Source organism: Arachis hypogaea, chromosome 1, assembly GCF_003086295.3.
Source record: "Arachis hypogaea cultivar Tifrunner chromosome 1, arahy.Tifrunner.gnm2.J5K5, whole genome shotgun sequence".
Taxonomy (NCBI): domain Eukaryota; kingdom Viridiplantae; phylum Streptophyta; class Magnoliopsida; order Fabales; family Fabaceae; genus Arachis; species Arachis hypogaea.
In genome coordinates this window covers 94,175,703-94,196,054 of record NC_092036.1, presented here as the reverse complement: position 1 = coordinate 94,196,054, position 20,352 = coordinate 94,175,703, and the positions used below count along the sequence as shown (strand labels likewise).

General features: G+C 32.1%; 2 protein-coding genes across 2 annotated transcripts; one reads left to right on the top strand and one right to left on the bottom strand.

Moving 5' to 3' along the window:
- Positions 1-4,080: 4,080 nt before the first annotated feature.
- On the top strand, positions 4,081-5,996 carry LOC112696587 (12-oxophytodienoate reductase 3). The gene is made up of 2 exons (XM_025749408.3): positions 4,081-4,888; positions 4,963-5,996. Exons 1-2 carry the CDS (start codon positions 4,549-4,551, stop codon positions 5,796-5,798), a joined length of 1,176 nt encoding a protein of 391 aa, XP_025605193.1. The 5' UTR covers positions 4,081-4,548; the 3' UTR covers positions 5,799-5,996.
- Positions 5,943-10,539, bottom strand: LOC112696576 (O-fucosyltransferase 35). Its single transcript, XM_025749401.3, has 9 exons — positions 9,679-10,539; positions 8,898-9,038; positions 8,750-8,822; positions 8,585-8,655; positions 8,412-8,500; positions 7,973-8,105; positions 7,433-7,665; positions 6,781-7,257; positions 5,943-6,673 (listed from the first exon to the last, which is right to left on the bottom strand). The coding sequence occupies exons 1-9, from the start codon at positions 10,189-10,191 to the stop codon at positions 6,481-6,483; spliced, it is 1,923 nt and encodes a 640-aa protein (XP_025605186.1). The 5' UTR covers positions 10,192-10,539; the 3' UTR covers positions 5,943-6,480.
- Positions 10,540-20,352: the final 9,813 nt, after the last annotated feature.

The window sequence follows — 20,352 nt, the reverse complement described above, 5'->3', positions numbered from 1 at the left end:
ACTCTCTAATTGGGATTTTTTTTTAAATAAATTAAAAAAATATTATTTTAAAAAAAATTATTTTAATTTTAATTTTAAAAAAAAAAATTTGTTTAGTATAAATTTGGGAGTAACCAGCTTTTATAATTTTATAGAGTTCTACTACCTCTCTTGTTATATCAAATTAGATGTATTATTAGGTGTATTGTTTTTTTTTTTTACGGCTAATTAAAAAGGCTAAAGATTAATTTAAATTTTATTTAAAAATTTATTATTGGTCAATAAAATATTATATATATAAAATAAAATTTAAATTCTTAATATTTAATTAAGCAGATGAATGAATTGATATTAATAGTAGTTTGTTCCTCGTATTATTTTTTAATTTTCAATTTTGCTTTTTTTTTTCAACTTTTAAAACCAAAAATCTAACAAAATAAGGATTCATCATGAATAATTATAACAATAGATTTATATATCTATTTTGATTTTTTCACAACTTGTTTCATATTAATTTTAGAATCCATAAATTCATCACAAAGTTTTTGAAAAAACTATCTATTCTATATTACTCTAATTTATCTTTACAAAATAATATTTTAAAATATATATATTATAATTATTTTAGTTAAAGAAAATATAAAATTTAATATAATTATGCAACATTGTAAATTACACTGAAATTGAACTCCTAAAAGCATATAATAATATTGTTAATTATTGTAGTTAAATGCAGTGACCATTTAATTATAATTAAATAATTAGAAACAAAAAAATATTACTTTTTAGAGTCTCGTTAAAGAGACCATGGACTATTTGTACAATGAGCTATTGAGTTACAAAATAAACATTCACATATTATCTAGAATAACCATCCGAGTACTAGGATAATAAACATCTTCCCAAAAGCTTAAACTGAATTTCGGATTCACCAAGAATCAAACTCTTGATTTTTCAGATCTACCACTATAATACCATTAGTAATATCACTCATCCAAAAGCTTTAGCTGATAGAAAAAAGTATCTCTAATACTCCCTAAATCTCTATTGTACACATTGTACAAATATTCTATTGGCTACTCATATTTTTTCTATTTTTTACACTTAATAATAAATTGATTAATGGATGGTGGCGAGTGAAAGAAGGGTGACTCAGGATGACGCTTTGCGTATAAATGCATGCAACTTAAAGTCTTAGACATACGGTAGGGGATGAAGATAGTCTCCAACTTTTCTTATAGATGATGATAACGATAATATTATTTTGGTCAAATCGGAGAAGCCTAATCCTCCCTATTAATTTAATTAAAATATGCCGTTCCACTTAAACAAAATTAAATCATAAAAGAAGAGAGACGGAGACCTAACCTAACAAGGTTGGTGTATGTAGTAGTATATTAATTTTAATTTTACAGACTTTTTGCTCAAATGAGTAATCTTAATTATTACGTGTGGGAAGTTACCTTTATTTGTTATTCGGGTCAAACGTTGAGAATTCAAAAGAATACGAGTCGTGTGATAATCTAGATCAATGTCTAAATACTGAGTCAAATTCTCTAGATAAAATGATTTTATATATATAGGAATTTACTAAATACTAAAATTCATTTGAATATAGGATTTTACTACGATAGTAACAGTCAAATAATAATAATAATAATAATAATAATAATAATAATAATAATAATAATAATAATAATAATTGATTAAGAACGTACAAATCGAATTATTTTTGTCCTTTTAATTTATGATGTGGTATAATGAAGCTTACATGGTACCTACTACCCCATATAAGGTTGAAAAGAAAAGTCCAACTTAGTTTAGATACGATTAGAGGATAAAAAGGGGAAAGTGGCATGAATATCATGAGGGTGACCGAACTATGTAGGACTTTAATAATTTTCTTTAATTTGTAGTCGTGATTATTCAAGGGACCTACTTACTCGGATTATGATTATCTTGTCTGATATAATTGCATGAAACTACAAGTGTTAGCCAAACCTTCGTTTTCCCTTGTACGGTTACCGTGTCTTTTGAACTGATGATATTTATGGGTGAAAATTTAGATGCAGTTAAATTTATGTAAAATTAATAATTGAAAATTGTTAAATAAAAATATAATTAAATTATTTAATAATTTTTAATTATCAATTTTACATAAAATTTATTGCACATGAATTTCACCTATTTTATATGGTACTTTAACTCCCACAGTAAAATCGAAGTAGATATAGGTCTAGTTTAGATAAATAATTTAAATAAATTCTTTTGAAAAAAAACTTAAACGTAAGGACTTTTATTAATAGCAATTTATAAATAAGTTATTTTATATTTGAATTTTTAGTTATAAAAGTATTTATTTTAAAATTATAGCATTTGTATAAATAACTCAAAAAATAATTTTTTTTACATAAAAGAATGAATATTAAAATAACGATGATAAAAAATACTTTCCAATATTAAATGTTGATTTTACATGACCTAATCACTAATATTGTGTACGATATAGTAAGTAAAAATAAAAAATAAATATAAAATGTGAGTCAATGTATATTTTATTGCTGTTTTTTATTTTTTTTACTCCTATCAGAACTTCCTTCCCCTTTATTGAGGTGAAAAACTTGCTATAATTAACTATAAAAATAATAGCAAGTTATAAAATTACATGTAAAAAAAATAAAATTAAAACTAAAATTTCATACCACAGTTAAATATAAATTTAATAATAAAAAATAGAATGATAAAATGATTAAAAAAATACTTAGAAGGAATATATGTAGTAGGTTGTTCAGATGCAATATTGTCTGAAAATAGTGGTGGATGATCAATATTTCCATCAGATGAATCATTATGTGAAAATGGTGAGGTTTAAAACATTGCGTAAGAATGGTGGTGGAAGGCCAGTGCTTCTAGCAGACATTGCGTGAAAATGGTTGTGTCACAGAGTCAACAAAAAAGTATATTTTTTTGTTTTGAAATTAAAATTTTTTTAAGTAAGTGGTAGAATGACTTATCGAAATGCAGAGAAATCATATATTTCAACTTCTTCAAAAAACTGTAAATTAATTTTTTGAAAAATTAAAAATTTCTTTTAAAATGATGCTAAACATGCAGATTGTGACTTTTCATAATAAAAAAAATTAGCTTCTGCTACTTTCTAAACGGCTGTAGTCAATAATAGTCCTTTTAATTAACAGCAATAAGCTGAGTTTTACCAATTACTCTCAATTTAGGCTAGATTTCATTGTTCAGGATTTTAAAAAGGAAGGTAAGATTCATTTCATCATTTGTGTAATGATGCAAAATGTAATTTAATATAAATTTGTTAAGTATTTATTAGAAAGAAATAATTTTTTTTACTAATATATAATAGCTAAATTCAATCATCATAAAATAAAAGTTGCAAATTAAAACGTTTACCAAATCAAGGAGAACTCAACTAACTGTAGTGTGGATGAAGAAGAATGTGTCTAAAATGAGAGTGGCCGCAGAAATATCCACAAGTGGGAAGCAGTGGTTGACGCAGTTCCACAAAGTAGTTTTATGTTCTCTAGACTTTACAAAGTTTGACTTTGACATTAGTTATAACCTGAAAATTACAGATTTCAGCATATTTTAATGGGTTCGTTATTCCCATTCCTGATTCCCATTTTAAAAAAAAAAAAAAACTTACGCACGGTTCTTCGGCTGATTTCCTTTTTTTTCCCCAAAGGTTCTTTTGTTGATTTCATTGTAATGTTTTAAATGCATACATATAACAAAGAGCAGTGAAATAATTCATTATTGTTAGATAACTTGGTGTGCTTAAGATGGAACATTTTTTTGCGTATTTATTTAGAAAATAAGAGAGGAAAAAGGTTAAATCACTTATATATATATATTAATTTTTTTAAAACAAAATAGCAATTAATTATTTTTAAAAACAAAATGCTAATGCCACGGCAGCTGGATGCATGGATGAATGACAAAAAAGTAAAAGGAAAGAAAGGTTATATTTCATGTTGCTTTGCTACTTCGAGGGATTTTTTTAGGGTGATGCCACTTTAAGTGTTTAAGAAGTAACCGTGACCAATTTAAAAACAACATTGAGTATAATTGGAAGATGGCAATAATATATTAATATGAGTAAACCATATGAGATTCATGTTTTTGGTAAATTGCTTCTAAGTTCTAACATTAATTTCAGTACTAAGTTCATTCAGGTAGGGTGTTCGGAAAATATAAAAGAAATGGGCTTCGAGTACTTTTTGTATCAATTTAATGGGCCGAGAGACAAGCCCATGTTTTGGAAATACTATTTTTTTAAAGAAATTTCCGGGAAAGAAAAGAAGATAAAGCACGTGATCATCATGTCTCGTTACAAAGCGCATTATTTTGATGAGTGGCCCGTCCAATTGAAAGTAATTAGAGCAAGGTGACCGTCCAAAAAATCCTTGGAGAACTGCAGAACATGGCAGCGCATTATTTATTTGCTTTCACACACAAGGAGTTGACTGGACCCACCACTTTCACGGTTCCGCCTTTAATAATAGAACAGCAAGAGGAAGACTCGCTTCTATCTGATTGAGAATGGCAGACAACGAGTCCAGCAGCCTGTTTTCTGCTTACAAGATGGCGAAATTCAGCCTCTCGCACAGGGTGGTACTGGCGCCCATGACCAGGTGCAGAGCCTTGAACGGGATCCCACGTGCCGCTCACGCCGAGTATTACGCTCAGAGATCCACACCCGGTGGATTCCTCATCACCGAAGGCACTTTGATCTCTCCCACTGCTTCTGGCTTCCCTCATGTACCTGGAATATACTCTGACGAGCAAGTTGAGGCATGGAGAAACGTCGTCGATGCCGTGCATGCCAAAGGCAGCTTCATCTTCTGTCAACTCTGGCATGTTGGCCGTGCATCTCATCCCGGTAACCGATAACTCATTTATAATATTATAATAATATATATCAAATTCAAATATCTGATTTCCTGATTTGAACAGTGTATCAGCCTGGGGCGGCGCCGCCCATTTCCTCCACAAACAAGGCTATTTCCTCCAGATGGAGAATTCTCTTGCCGGATCAGTCCTACGGCGTGTATCCAGAGCCCCGACCACTTGACTCTTCTGAGATACCACAAATAGTGGACCACTATCGCCAGTCAGCGGTCAACGCTATCCGAGCAGGTTTCGATGGAATTGAGATTCACGGTGCACACGGCTATCTGATTGATCAATTCTTGAAGGACGGGATCAATGAGCGAAGAGATGAGTATGGTGGATCCATTTCAAATAGGTGCAGATTCTTAATGCAGGTAGTTAAAGCAGTCGTTTCTGCAATTGGAGCAGAAAGAGTAGGTGTTAGAATCTCACCGGCAATCGACCACCTGGATGCCATGGACTCCGACCCGCTTGGCCTGGGGCTAGCAGTGGTGGAGAGGCTCAACAACCTCCAGCAAGAGCTGGGCAGAAAACTGACCTATCTCCATGTGACTCAACCCCGCTACACAGCTTACGGGCAGACCGAGTCGGGCAGACCGGGCAGCGAAGAAGAGGAAGCTCGGCTGATGCGGACGCTGCGCAATGCTTATGAGGGAACATTCATGGCAAGTGGTGGATTCACAAGGGAGTTGGGAATCGAAGCTGTGGCTCAAGGGGATGCGGACTTGGTATCCTACGGTCGCCTTTTCATCTCCAACCCGGACCTGGTTCAGAGGTTGAAGCTCAATGCACCTCTCACTAAGTATAACAGAAAGACATTTTACACTCAGGATCCTGTTATTGGCTACACTGATTACCCTTTCCTAAGTGGGACTACTGACCCACTCTCACGCCTTTAATTCTTATCTTACTTCAATTATTGCATGTAATAAGGGAATGTTTTTATCATGTATCTCAAGTATGAAAGTTTGAAAAATAGTTTGGAAATTTCAAAGGAAATAGATTTTAGTAAAGTTAGTAAGGAGTTGTATGCTGATGGTGTGTAGAATCAAACCACTGAGATTGTTTATAATGAAAATGGGCAAATTATAATATCACGTTACCCTCTTTAACATTAGAGTATACAAATCCATTCTTCTTTTTTTCCTTTTTTTTCTCTCTTATGATGCATTATAAATACAGCTTATTCAGTACAAGTGTAGAATAAAATACAATCTAGAGTTTTCATTCAAAACTATGGTTAGGGATGAGGTTTCTTTCACAAGGTATACTGTTTAGTTTCTATTGAGTGTATTGAGAGTGCTATACTTAGGGCTGCCAGTGCCTGATCCTTAATTTATAAGTACATTCGCGTAGTTCAGGTTCAAAACCCACCTTGGTCCCTTGTATAAATCTTATCTCCAACAGGGTAAGGGCAATTTATAGCACCTTACCAGAAAATCCGGCTTTCCAAACATTCATATTCCAATCTCCTCAAGACTAAGAGAAATATACCACAGCACAGTCACAATGTCTTCTGTTTGCTGCTGTAGTGATGTCATCATAAGAAGCACAACCACCAGTACGGAGTCTTGAATACTATCATGATTTTTCACATATACATCCTGGCAGAGGATTTGCATAAAAACTTTCCTCCAGCTTCGGAAATTCTCCGGCCTGCCTTTCGTAAGGACCGCCGATTCGGTCTGCATGAAGCTTTTTTACCTTGGAGCTGAACTTCTTCCAAGAAATTTTTCCTTCATCTAATTGGTCAACAAGTTTAACAAAATCAATCCTGCATTAACCATTGAAATTGTGGCTTATAAGAATAAGAAGGAAATAGTTTCATTGAACCATCAAGTAGAAAGTAATACACGAGAAAGTACGTTAAGAATATCTTACTTGTCTGGATTGATGGTCTTCTTAAAGTTTTCAAAGCGCCTATGACCTTGTACAGCCTTTGCCATATTTCCATCGTAGGTGTAAAGAAACACATCGCTCTGAAGGGCAACAACATAGTCTATACCAGCCAACATGTTCTGGTGATTCTTGAAAGGGCTCAGCTCTTCTTCAGAGGACAAGGAGGAATGAGAGAAAATGTTGGGGAAATCATCCTCAAGATATTTCATACTTCCTCTTCCATATGCTTCTCCGGCAACCAGATAAATCCTTGTGTGTGACGGAAAACCAAGTGCTCTAAGTAACAGGGAAGTTTCCCTAGGAGTTAATGGGCAGCCTCCAAGCAATCTCCTCTCGGTCCCATTAATCTCTTTCTCCTTCCAGTGACTGACTTCATACCGCATTTGTCTTAGTTGCTCATCTTCTTCTACAGTCAAATTGTGACTGCAGCCAGTAAATGCAAGCATGTCTTTCTCATACCTACAACAAGAGCAAAGGTTATTAGAAGCAATGATAAATGAAATTGAGCTCTTTCTTTTTCAGCTTAGGCTTACACATACCCACATATATGCAAAAGAACATGTAGAGAAAAAGAAAACATAAGCAGAGAGAGAAGATTCAGGTTAATATTTGCAATACTAGTATTGTAAATGACCTCAGATGAAGGGCCAGATAAGGATTTCCATTCTGTCGCATTCTAGATACCAATGTGTTACCAAATTCTTCAATTGGAGCGGAGTATTTTAATGCTCTGTAATTTACACGGCATCTTAGCTTTTGTATGGAACTTGAAATGTTGTTGTTAGCTAGCCGGGAATCAGTATGAGTGAAATACATCACTTTGTGTTGTTTTAGGAGAGGAAGAACTTCAGTTTTGTAATAGTTGACCTGTAAGTAAACATGTATATTCTCACTTGAGTGCTTTTAAAAACAATAACGAAAAAGAAATGCGAAGCTATGATCCTCATAAAATTCAATAATCAATGACAAAGAACAACCAAAAGTAAATGACGACAACACATATAACAGCATCATTGCATAGTGATACTCTCATTTTGTCAACAACCTCAACTTGCTACCTAAAAGATCAGATGAATGGACGACTAAGTTCAACATGAATGTGATGAATAAAATTAGTAAAACATATATTCTAGATATGCAGAAGGAGGAGCTGGAGTAAACATGTCATGCTGACCTTAGACCAAGATATTGGAGTTTTTGAGAAAGGCTCGATTCCGGCGTACACATCTGGTAATCTCTCAACTATGTGAATATCATCCTTCAGTGTATTAATAAAATGCCTCCAGTCAAACAAATCCTTGAAATCACTGTAAGTATATTGACAGGAATCAAGTTTTAGATGACAGAAAGTATTAAATCCATCATTTGGTACAGCTATGATTTAGAACGTGATAGCAAAATGGATAACATATAAAAGAATGTAACAAAGTTGCATAGCCCAACAATATTTATTGAGGTGCAATGCCTTGATTTGAACAAGTCTGATGGTAATACCCTATGAATCTTGTATCTAAACATAAATATCATCTACATTGACTGAAATTTCAAAACCGAATGAAGTTTTCGAGATCCAATTTTCTACCCCATATTATAAGGTGGCAAAATAAACCAACCTCTCATCAGCCCAGTAAGAGGTGTGATCAAGAGAAGGAAGAACAAGTGTCGCCTTCATAATCTTGGCAACAGCAACCATATCACATATCTGCAATTACAACACAATGATAAGTTAGATTATGCTTGCTTCCTAACTTTCATAATATACCATCAGAAATCAATGCTGCCAGACCCCAAATCTCATCTGGTTCAAGCCACCGTTAGCGTTTATGAGGATATAGCCGTTGGTCTTTGCATCTAGCCCTGATGAAAAAGAAAGAAAAAGGAAGAGTGAGAAGAGAGAAATCACAGAATAACCCACTGCATAATACGAGATAGGAGGGTACTTGAGTCATACTCTTATGATTTCTTGGCAGTTCTATGCATTGAGTGAAATTGTCACTGTTGGGTTTAGACCAGATGCCTGACTCCTGAATGAAAATGCAAACTTTATAAATAGACATCTCTAAACACAACATATACTACAGAGGGGATTTAAGACTTACTTCGGCCATGGCAATCTCCCTACCAATTACTCCTGTGTCTACCATCTTTAGAGTTCGTTCAGCATCACCTTCTCCATCCCTATAACCATAATCAATGGAGCTTCGGTCCATTATTAATCTAGAAACGGAGCCAGATAGTTCCTGATAAAAGGGTAAAATAATTTGCTTAGTAATATAACTTATCCAAACACCACACCATCCTCAGACGGATAAAAATTAACGTGATTTAAGGAGACTCAAATCAGATCATGAACTATCAACTATATAGTTCTTATTCTCACTTATTAAAGTTGGCAAACTAGTATGGTAGACACTGTATACAAAATTGATGATAAAATAATCTGCAACAATTTAAAAAGTGAAGCATTTCTAACAAAGTAGCTACTGTCCAAAACCAAAAGTACCCAGTTTCTCTAACAGAAAGGATAATTCCACAAACAACCAAACAAATTACAAACACTGCAAAAATGAATCAAATAGAACATGTTCACAAAACATAGCGTCTTCGCTCGCAAACAAAAAAGCTGATTAAACAACTTTGCAACGCAATATCCAAAATTTGACCTTCCACTCATTAAGATATATACTTTGCATCTTAAAACTTAAGATTCCTAAGGAAAACCGAATCCCCCCAGAAAATAATATTAATAAAGAGATCACAATACGAACAATGCCACGAATAAAGTTCTAACTTTTGTGAAAAACTGACACAAACTAAAATTAACCCCTGCCAAAATTATAATTTTTTAACACATGTATCTTCCTGAAACTTGATTCGAACCTTGTTAGCGTCCGATTCAGCTCTTTCAATGGCAGATCCAAGCCAGCCAGTGGCACACATCTTGAGAACACCGAGGAACAAGCACACACCACAGAACATCAAGAACATCCAGTGCCCAAGCTTCTTCTTCTCCCTCAGACCCAACTCCACAACAATGGACTCAATGGGCTTCTTCAGCAGACCCTTCACGCCGCCGCCGCCACCACCCCTGTGCGTCACGTGATGGAGGTGGAGGTGGTGGTGGTGCACGTGCTTCCTCTCCGGCACGGTTTCCAACAACCCTTCCGATGAGAGCAAGCCAGTAGTCCCCATCTCCGATCTCGGAGAATTGATTTGCAGCTCAAGTTCATTGAGCGATCCAAGAGAACCTCCGCCGCCACCGATGGAGCCACCGCCGGAGTTGGCGACGGTGGAGGTGGCGTTGTTGTTGCGCTTGAAGGAGTGGGCCCGGCGGGTCATTGGCCCCGAGAAACGCGGGCTGTTGACCCGCTGGGATACCCCATCGGCACCCATCGTGTAAGGCTCTGTTTGGATTCTACGCTTTTTTTTCTTTTTTTTTAGTGATGATTTTGCATTGAAGAAGAAGAAGCAGCAGCAGCTTCTTGTGATAGTCTTCTCTCTCTCTCACTCTAATTTGCGCGTTCGGATTTTGGAATCCGAGAAATAATGCTTCGAAGATTGTTCGATGCTTTTTCTTCCTGTTTTCTTCTTTATTTTTTTTTTTTTTGGAAAGAATTAAATTTGGTTTTGGAATTAGTGATGATAATGATTGATTATTGCTGATAATTATTGAACATGGATAATTGTAATGTAGCAAGTAGCAACCAGCAACTTACAAAAAACAGACAAGGATCGTTCTACACTTTTTTTTGTTCCCTTCTTGTGAAAACAAAAATATATTCCTTTTTTTTTGTCACAAATAAATTTCCAATACTAATTATGCAAAATAATTAAATGGTAGAAATTAATTTGAGAATAATTAGATAATAATTTAATTAAATATATTAAATTATTTAATAATTTTTAATTAATATTTTTATATGAAACTGCATATGAATTTTTATTAAATTAAAAATATTAACTCCTAACATTATCTACTATTTATTTGTTTTTTCACTCAAAATGTGCAGAATAGTAACTGGATCAAGTTTTGTATGAAAAATGTCTTTATCATGTGGGAGGGCTATCAACTTATCAAGCCTCCTGGTTCAACTCTCCAAAGTAGGCCCCCTTTTTGTTTTCTTATCTCCAAAAAAAAAATGTCTAAGTAACAAAATTTTATTAAGAGGTACTAAGTAATAATTAAGATTAGAAAATTTGTGTAAACTAGCAACTTTAGCTTGAAATGAAATTATGCATGGGTGACAACCGTTAACAGGTTGTTATGCATCATGCGAAATTCTTCATGCTAGAAGTATGCGGCACGCTTCTTCGGGTTTTCTATTTTTCGGTTCGTGTAATCTCATATGCCTCGTACAACTTTATTAGCTGGATAATGCATTAACGCGTATATATTCAATTTACATAGAACAAATTTATAATCTTAGAAAATGAATGTTATTTAACACGAAGTAATTTGGCTTATTTCTGTTGTGAAATAAATAAATAAGGAAGATATAAATATAAAGATAGATAAATATAAATATAAAATTTTAGTATTAATGTTTATTAATATAATTATTTTAATATAATAAAAGTAACTTATATATTACTAATATAAATACTTAAATAGTATTGTATGTAAAGAGAAAAGTATAAAAAAGAAAGAAAATATTATATTAATTATTTATTGTTATTACTTACTTTTTTTATTGGAGAGGCCTCTACTTATATATGTATGAGAGGAATCAATTTCAACATTCATTCGTTATTATTCCTTCTTTGAGAATGTGAGTTCTGCATGTAAATGGACATCCACGTCTCATTCTTATCACAATACTCCTTTTTGGATGTCCATTTAGGATTATTGCCTCATTAAAACCTTACTAAAGGAAAATCCTGTGGAAAAAACCTTAGTGAAGGAAAAAGAGTACAGTCTCCCCTTTTCTTGCCGACATCATTTAATGTCTCGAAATCGGCACATCACAATCTCATGTACTAATCTTTCAAAGGAGGATTTTGGGAGTGACTTTGTAAATAAATCTGCCAGATTGTCACTTGAGCGGATCTGTTGGACATTAATTGTCCCTTGATTTTGAAGATCATGAGTGAAGAAAAATTTGGGAGAAATATGCTTTGTTCTATCACCTTTGATGTATCCACCCTTAAGTTGAGCAATGCATGCTGTATTATCTTCAAACAGGATAGTTGGAGCTATCTTATGATCAATCAGTCCACATGATGACAGAATATATTGAATCAGACTCCTCAGCCAAAAACACTCGCGACTAGTTTCATGAATCGCCAGTATTTCAGCATGATTAGAGGATGTTGCAGCAATTGTCTGTTTCGTGGACCTCCAAGATATAGTTGTACCACCATATGTGAACACGTATCCTGTTTGAGATCTCCCTTTATGTGGATCAGACAATTATCTGGCATCTGCATAGCCAACTAGTTGTGACTTGGATCCATAGGGATAAAACAATCCCATATCAACCATTCCATAAAGATATCGAAAGATTTGCTTGATTCCACTCCAATGTCTTCTGGTTAGAGAGGAACTATACCTTGCTAGTAAATTCACAACAAATGATATATCAGGTCTTGTATTATTAGCAAGATACATTAGCGCTCAAATGACACTAAGATATGGTACTTCAGGACCAAGGATATCTTCATTTTCTTCTTTAGGAAGGAATTGATCATTCTCCACATCCAAAGATCTTACGATCATTGGGGTACTCAAGGGATGTGACTTATCCATATAAAATCTCTTCAAGATCTTTTCTGTGTATGTTGTTTGATGAATAAAGATCCCATTTTTTATATGCTTGATCTGTAGGTCGAGACAAAATTTAGTCCTTCCAAGATCTTTTATCTCAAACTCTTCTTTTAGAGTTTTTATAATTGTTGGAATCTCTTCAGGAGTTCCAATGATATTTAAATCATTAACGCACACAGCAATAATAATGAATCCAAATGTAGTTTTCTTTATGAAAACACAGGGGCAGATATCATCATTCTTGAATCCATTTTTGGCCAGATACTCAATAAGACGATTATACCACATTCGTCTATATTGTTTTAGACCATATAAAGATCTTTGCAATTTGACTGAGTATAACCCTTGTAAATATTCATTGGATGGTTTAGATATCTTTAGTCCTTCAAGGACTTTCATATAGATATCACGATCTAATGAGCCGTATAAATAGGCTGTTACCACATCCATTAAATGCATATGCAGTTTATGTTATGCAGATAAACTGACCAAATAATGTAATGTTATCGCATCCACTACAGGGGAATACGTTTCTTCATAATCTATACCAGGCTTTTGTGAAAAATCTTGTGCCATAAGTCGGGCTTTGTAGCGCACAACTTCATTTTTCTCATTTCGTTTTCTCAGAAATACCCACCTGTATCCAACAGGTTTTACATCCTATGGTATACGGACTACAGGTCCGAAGACTTCACGTTTTGCAAGTGAGTCTAATTCAGCCTTTATGGCTTCTTTTCATTTTGGCCAATCATTTCTTTGTCGACATTCTTCGACTGATCTTGGCTCAAGATCCTTACTTTCATGCATGATATTTAAAGCCACATTATATGCAAATATTTCATTGATAATTATCTTATTTCGGTCTCATTTCGCTTCTGTAAAGACATGATTTATCGAGATATCGTCATTTTCACAATTTTCAGGTACCTGAACGTCTTCTGGTGTTAAAACTATATCAGAATTTTGGACAATTGCAGGTATCTTTACTATGTCTTTTTCAACAGGAATCGTATTTACCTCTTTTCTCTTTTGAGGATTTTTGTCTTTGGAACTGACAGGCCTGCCATGCTTCTGGCGTGTATTTGCTTCAGTGGCTACTTGTCCTACTAGGACATCAATTCGAATTGGGGCATTTTTCGCTGGTATATAATATTTGGTTATCCTTTTTGTATCGAAAAATGCATCAGGCAATTCATTTGTTATTCTTTGCAAATGTATAATCTTTTGAACTTTCAGTTCACATTGCCCTGATCGAGGATCTAAATGCATCAACGATGATGCATTCCAATTAAGTTCCTTTTCAGGAAGCTTATTCTCTCCCCCTAATATTGGAAATTTTGATTCATCAAAATGACAATCCGCAAACCGGGCTTTAAATACATCTTCAGTTTGTATCTCAAGATACCTCACTATAGAGGGAGAATCATATCCAACATATATTCCCAATTTTCTTTGGGATCCCATTTTAGTGCGATTAGGTGGTGCAATGCGAACATATATTGCATACCCAAATATTCTTAAATGGGAAACATTTGGCTGCTGGCCAAAGGCTAATTGCATAGGAGAGAACTGATGGTAACTCGTTGGCCTCAAACGAATAAGTGCTGCGGCATGTAAAATAGCATGCCCCCAAACCGAGTTTGGGAGATTTGTTCTCATAAGCAAGGGTCTAGCAATTAATTGGAGGCGTTTAATAAGCGATTCTGCTAACCTATTTTGTGTGTGAACATAAGCTACTGGATGTTCAACACTTATTCCATTAGCCATACAATAAGCATAAAAAATTTGGGAAGTAAATTCACCAGCATTATTAAGACGAATTGCTTTAATTGGATTTTCTGGAAATTGTACTTTTAATCAAATAATTTGAGCCAATAATCTCGCAAACGCCAGGTTGCAAGAAGATAATAAGCACACATGTGACCATCTTGAAGATGCGTCTATTAGGACCATAAAATATCTAAAAGATCCACATGGTGGATGAATAGGTCCACATATATCACCTTAAATCCTTTCTAAGAATTCAAGGGACACAAATCCAATCTTTACTAGTGATGGTCTTAAAATTAACTTTCCCTGAGAACATGCAGCACAACAAAATTCACTAGTTTTAAGAATCTTCTGGTTCTTTAGTGAATGTCCATGAGAGTTTTCAATAATTCTCCTCATCATGGTTGTTCCCGGATGACCCAATCGGTTGTGCCAAGTTATGAATTCATTTGGGCTAGTAAACTTCTGGTTTACAGTGGCATGTGATTCAATTGCACTAATTTTGGTATAATATAACCCAAATGAAAGTGAGGGTAATTTTTTTAATATAACCTTTTATTTAAATCATGAGTTGTGATACATAAATACTCATGATTTTCCTCATTCATAGTTTCAATATGATATCCATTTCGACGAATATCTTTAAAGCTTAACAAGTTTCTTCGAGACTTGGTAGACAACAGTGCATTATTTATTATGAATTTTGTTCCTCCGAGAAACAAAATTATAGCTCTTTCGGAGCCTTCAATCACATTGCCTGAGCCAATAATAGTATTAACACATTCTTCTTTTAGCACAAGATGGGTAAAATATATATCACTTTTGAGAATAGTGTGCGAATTTACACTATCCGCAAGGCATACATCTTCATTACATATCCTTGCCATTCTCTTCAAAGACAAATAATAATAAAATGAGTAGTATGCACAGTTAAATTGAATAATTGATCGGAGTTATTTTTCTAAGAAATAATGCACATAAAAATAATGTCATATACTAAATTTTTTTAAAACATGACATATTTAATGATTTCAAAATTCATAAACATTAATATTTCATTATTTATATACATCACATTTGAAATTTAAATACATAAAAAATAAAACTTAATAATAAGTTTTTTACATTATTTATTTACATGGATACATAACAATCCCACATTTTAAACTATTCCATCATTGATCAAATGACCAATATTTCTTTCAGGATCCTCAAAGAAATCATATACATCATAATGAGTGGTGAAATTTTCAGCATCATTTGAAACGAAATTCGATTCTTTTCCCTTGTCGTCATTTTTCAAAGATGCTTGGTAAAGATCGACTAGGTGCTTTGGGGTACAATAGGTACGTGACCAATGGCCCTTTCCACCACAACGGAAATACTTATCATCTGTTGATTTATTCTACCCGATATTTTTTTCTTTATTCCACTTCTGGTGAGATCCTCTATTTTGAATATAATTCCTTTTCCTTCCATAATTTTTCTTGTTATTAAAAGCTTGTCATTTACCTCTTCTGGGGTAATTTGCCGCATTTACTTCAGGAAATGAGGCGGCGCCAACTGGGCACGCTTCATGATTTTTCAATAGCAACTCATTGTTGCATTCAGCAACAAGAAGGCAAGAAATTAACTCAAAATATTTTTTAAACCCTTTTTCTCGATACTGCTGCTGCAGGAGCACATTTGAGGCATGGAAGGTTGAAAAAATTTTCTCCAACATATCATGATCAGTGATCTTTTCCCCACATAATTTCATTCGTGAGGTGATTCGAAACATTGCAGAATTATATTCATTTATGGATTTAAAATCTTGTAGACGCAAGTGCGTCCATTCATATCGAGCTTGAGGAAGTATCACCGTTTTTTGATGATTATATATTTTTTCAAGGTCTTTCCAAAGATCTGTATGATCTTTTAAGTGAGATATTCATTTTTCAATCATTCGTCAAGATGACGACGAAGAAAAATCATGGCGTTGACTTTATCCTTCTGGGATGTATTATTTTCAGCCTTAATGATATCTCCAAGATCCATTGAATTAAGATGGATTTCAGCATCTAATATCCATGATAAATAATTATTTCTAGATATATCAAGAGCATTGAATTCAAGATGAGAGAGTTTCGACATAATGAAAATTTATTACCTGAGTCTTCCTAAAAATTTGATCAGAGTCTCGTGTTGATAGCGTGTTGTGAAATAAATAAATAATGAAGATATAAATATAAAGATAGATAACTATAAATATAAAACTCTAATCTTAATGTTTACTAATGTAATTATTTTGATATAATAAAAATAACTTATATATTACTAATATAAATAGTATTGTATGTAAAGAAAAAAAGTATAAAAAAGAAAGAGAGAATATTATATTAATTGTTTATTGTTATTACTTGGTTGCTGTTTTTGGAGATGTATGAGGGAGATCAATTTCAACATTCATTAATTATTATTTCTTCTTTAAAAATGTGAGTTCTGCATGAAAATAGACATTCACGTCCCATTTTTATCACAATAATCTCTAATTGTTCTTAGTTTTCCTAGGGATATGATAAGAATAAATAATAATGTTTCACCAATAAAACAAAAAGTGGAAACCACGTGAAAACAATGGATGTGTGTTTGAGTTTTGACCACATATATTCATATTCACATGTGAGAACGGGACACGCACCTTTCAAAGATTAGTGAAGGTAACGATGAGGCAATAACTAGTAAGTAAATGTACCATTCTGTTTAGTGAAAATATATGATTATTTTATTTATTTGTCATCCAAGTTTTTTAAAATAATTACTAATATTGTGATCACATGGGGCAAAGCCTCTACCTAAATTCTTTTCCGCTTGAGCGCATGGTTTGCTTAATGTTACGTCGTAATCAATAACCATTTTTGGTCCTGAATGATTTGTAACCACTACTATTTATCTTCGTTTGACACTTTTAAGTTTTAATCAATTGTTATTAATCTTAGATGATAATAAGATGTCCAATAATATAAAAAATTAAACTATTGTTAAATAAAATTAACAATGAAACCTACTATTTTCGGCGTTCCTTTTTTTGTGAAGGATAATTATGAATTCAGAGGGGTGTCCTATCAAATTCCAAAACCCCATTGAACCACTCTATCCAAAGCTCATCACTTGTCATAGCAAATTATTTTTTAGAGTAAAGTATTGTTTTTGTCCCAATGTTTGGGGTAAATCTTAAAATTGTCCCTAACGTTTCAATCGTCTTATTTATGTCTCTAACGTTTTAAAATTGACTCAATATTGTCCTGCCGTTAGGGATCCGTTAATAAAATTAACGGCGGGACAAAATTGAGACGATTTTGAAACGTTAGGGATGTAAATAGGACTAAAACGTTAGGGACAAAAACGATACATAGAAATAAATTTCAATTTTATTCTTCAATAATATCAATTTTTTATTATACATAGTATTCAATTATTTTTAATCATTTACACTTAATCACCTTATTTTCATTCTAAATAAATTATTTTTTTTATAATTTTACGCTTAAAGTAATATAATTTTTTTATAAATAAATAAATTTTATACTTTCATTCTAAATAAATAATGTAATTTTACTTTCATTACTTAATCACATTACTTATAATTTTTTTTATAGTTTTACACTTTCATTCTAATTACATTACATTATTTATTTAGAATAAAAGTGTAAAATTTATTTATTTATAAAAAATACATTACTTTAAGTGTAAAATTAAAAAAATAAATTTATTTAGAATGAAAATAAGGTGATTAAGTATAAATATGATTAAAAATAATTGAATACTATGTACAGTAACAAATTGATATTATTGAAGAATAAAATTAAAATTTATTTCTATGTATCGTTTTTGTCCTCAACATTTTAGTCCTATTTACGTCCCTAACGTTTCAAAATCGTCTCAATTTTGTCCCGCCGTTAATTTTATTAACAGATTCCTAACGGCAGGACAACATTGAGTCAATTTTAAAACGTTAGAGACGTAAATAGGACGATTGAAATGTTAGGGACAATTTTGAGATTTACCCCAAACGTTGGGGACAAAAACAATACTTTACTCTATTTTTTATTAGATTTATTTACGAATCATTGATAATTAAAAATAGTTATTTACTAATTAAGTTAGATTGATTTGGTGGTTAGTTCACTAGTTCACTTAAATAAATGTTAAAAATTTGAATCTCACTTTATGCATATAGTAACTCAACAAATTTTTAAATGAAAATAAATTGCCTAAAATAAATTTTCCTTTTTAATATAAACGTAATTTAATGAGGTTGCTAAAATAGCTACGGCCAAAACCTTGCCTATCTGATCTTCTCAGTTCTCTAGATATTTTTTCCTTGTAGTATAAGCTTATTTTGCTAGCTCTTCCCTGTATAAGTATTATTTTCTGAAAGTGACAAATATTTTGGGGTAGGAATTTTATTTTTTGAAAACCTTAAGAAATATACAACCTTAAAAACGGATAAATTACTAAAATTATCTCCGATATTTTATAACATTGACAAAAAAAACTCTACTCCTATTAACAAAAAAAAATATTTTTTCAAAATATATTAAAATATGATACAACAACACTAATATTTTGCAGTTTTGTCTTTTATTGGTTCTGATTTTATCTATTTTTATCATTAAATAATTTCAGTTCATTTTTTAGTTTATTTTGGCTTATTTATATGTTAATTGAGGTTCATTTGATGCTGCTCATATGTATTTACCAAATTTTTTAACAAAGAAAAATAAAATTATTCATTATCACTTTATTCAATTGCATTAGATTCCACTCTATTTTATTTAATTAGTTCAAATTTGAACAAGCAATAAAAAAAACTAAATCATCAACAAAAATATATGAAATTCATTTCTTGATCCAAATAAATCTCAATTAAACTGAGAAATGAACCAAAATTACTAAAGAATAAAAAACTTGGACAATACTCATGAGTAATATCAAGTAGTAAACCTCAATTAACACACAAATGAACCGAAATTAGTTTATATTTGAACAAACAATAAAAAATACTTCATCATTAACAAAAACAAATCAAATTTATTTCTGAATCCAAATAAATCTCAATTAAACTAAAAAAGAAACCAAAATTACTTAAGGAATAAAAAATTTGGTCAATATTTATCAACAAAATCAAGTGAACATCAATTAACATGCAAATAAATCGAAATAAATTAAGAAATGAACATAAATTATTTAAGAGTAAAGTATCGTTTTTGTCCCTAACGTTTGGGATAAGTCTCAAAGTTGTCCCTAACGTTTCAATCGTCCTATTTAAGTCCCTAACGTTTCAAATTGACTCAATGTTGTCCTGCCGTTAGAGATCCGTTAGCAGAATTGACGGCGGGACAAAATTGAGACGATTTTGAAACGATAGGAACTTAAATAGGACGAAAACGTTGGAGACAAAAACGATACATAGAAATAAATTTAAATTTTATCCTTCAATAATATCAATTTTTTACTATACATAGTATTCAATTATTTTTTAATCACATCTAAGTAAATTACACTTAATGATATTACTTTTATTCTAAATAAATTAATTTTTTTCATAATTTTACTCTTAAAGATTTATAGTTATCATGAAATGTTTGTAGAATAATTAGTATATAAATTTGCAGAAAAGAAAAAATAATATATATACACAATAATATAATAAAATATAAATTATACCTTTTGTCTCTCTAATGTATCAAAATTCTTTAAAATTATAAAAAAATAAATTTATTTAAAATGAAAGTAATGAAATTAAGTGTAATTTACTTAGTGTAATAAAAAAATAATTAAATACTATGTACAGTAAAAATTTGATATTATTGAAAGATAAAATTAAATTAAAATTTATTTTTATATATCGTTTTTGTCCCCAACGTTTTCGTCCTATTTAAGTCCCTAACGTTTCAAAATAGTCTTAATTTTGTCCCGCCGTCAATTTTGTTAACGGATCCCTAACGGCAGAACAACAGTGAGTCAATTTTAAAATG

Coding starts and splice junctions, on each gene's coding strand:
- LOC112696587 (XM_025749408.3), top strand. CDS start 4,549: ATGGCAGACAACGAGTCCAGCAGCCTGTTTTCTGCTTACAAGATGGCG. Junction 4,889..4,962: donor TGGCCGTGCATCTCATCCCG/GTAACCGATAAC, acceptor TGATTTGAACAG/TGTATCAGCCTGGGGCGGCG.
- LOC112696576 (XM_025749401.3), bottom strand. CDS start 10,191: ATGGGTGCCGATGGGGTATCCCAGCGGGTCAACAGCCCGCGTTTCTCG. Junction 9,039..9,678: donor CTGAATCGGACGCTAACAAG/GTTCGAATCAAG, acceptor CCCTTTTATCAG/GAACTATCTGGCTCCGTTTC. Junction 8,106..8,411: donor TCTTACTGGGCTGATGAGAG/GTTGGTTTATTT, acceptor ATATACTTACAG/TGATTTCAAGGATTTGTTTG.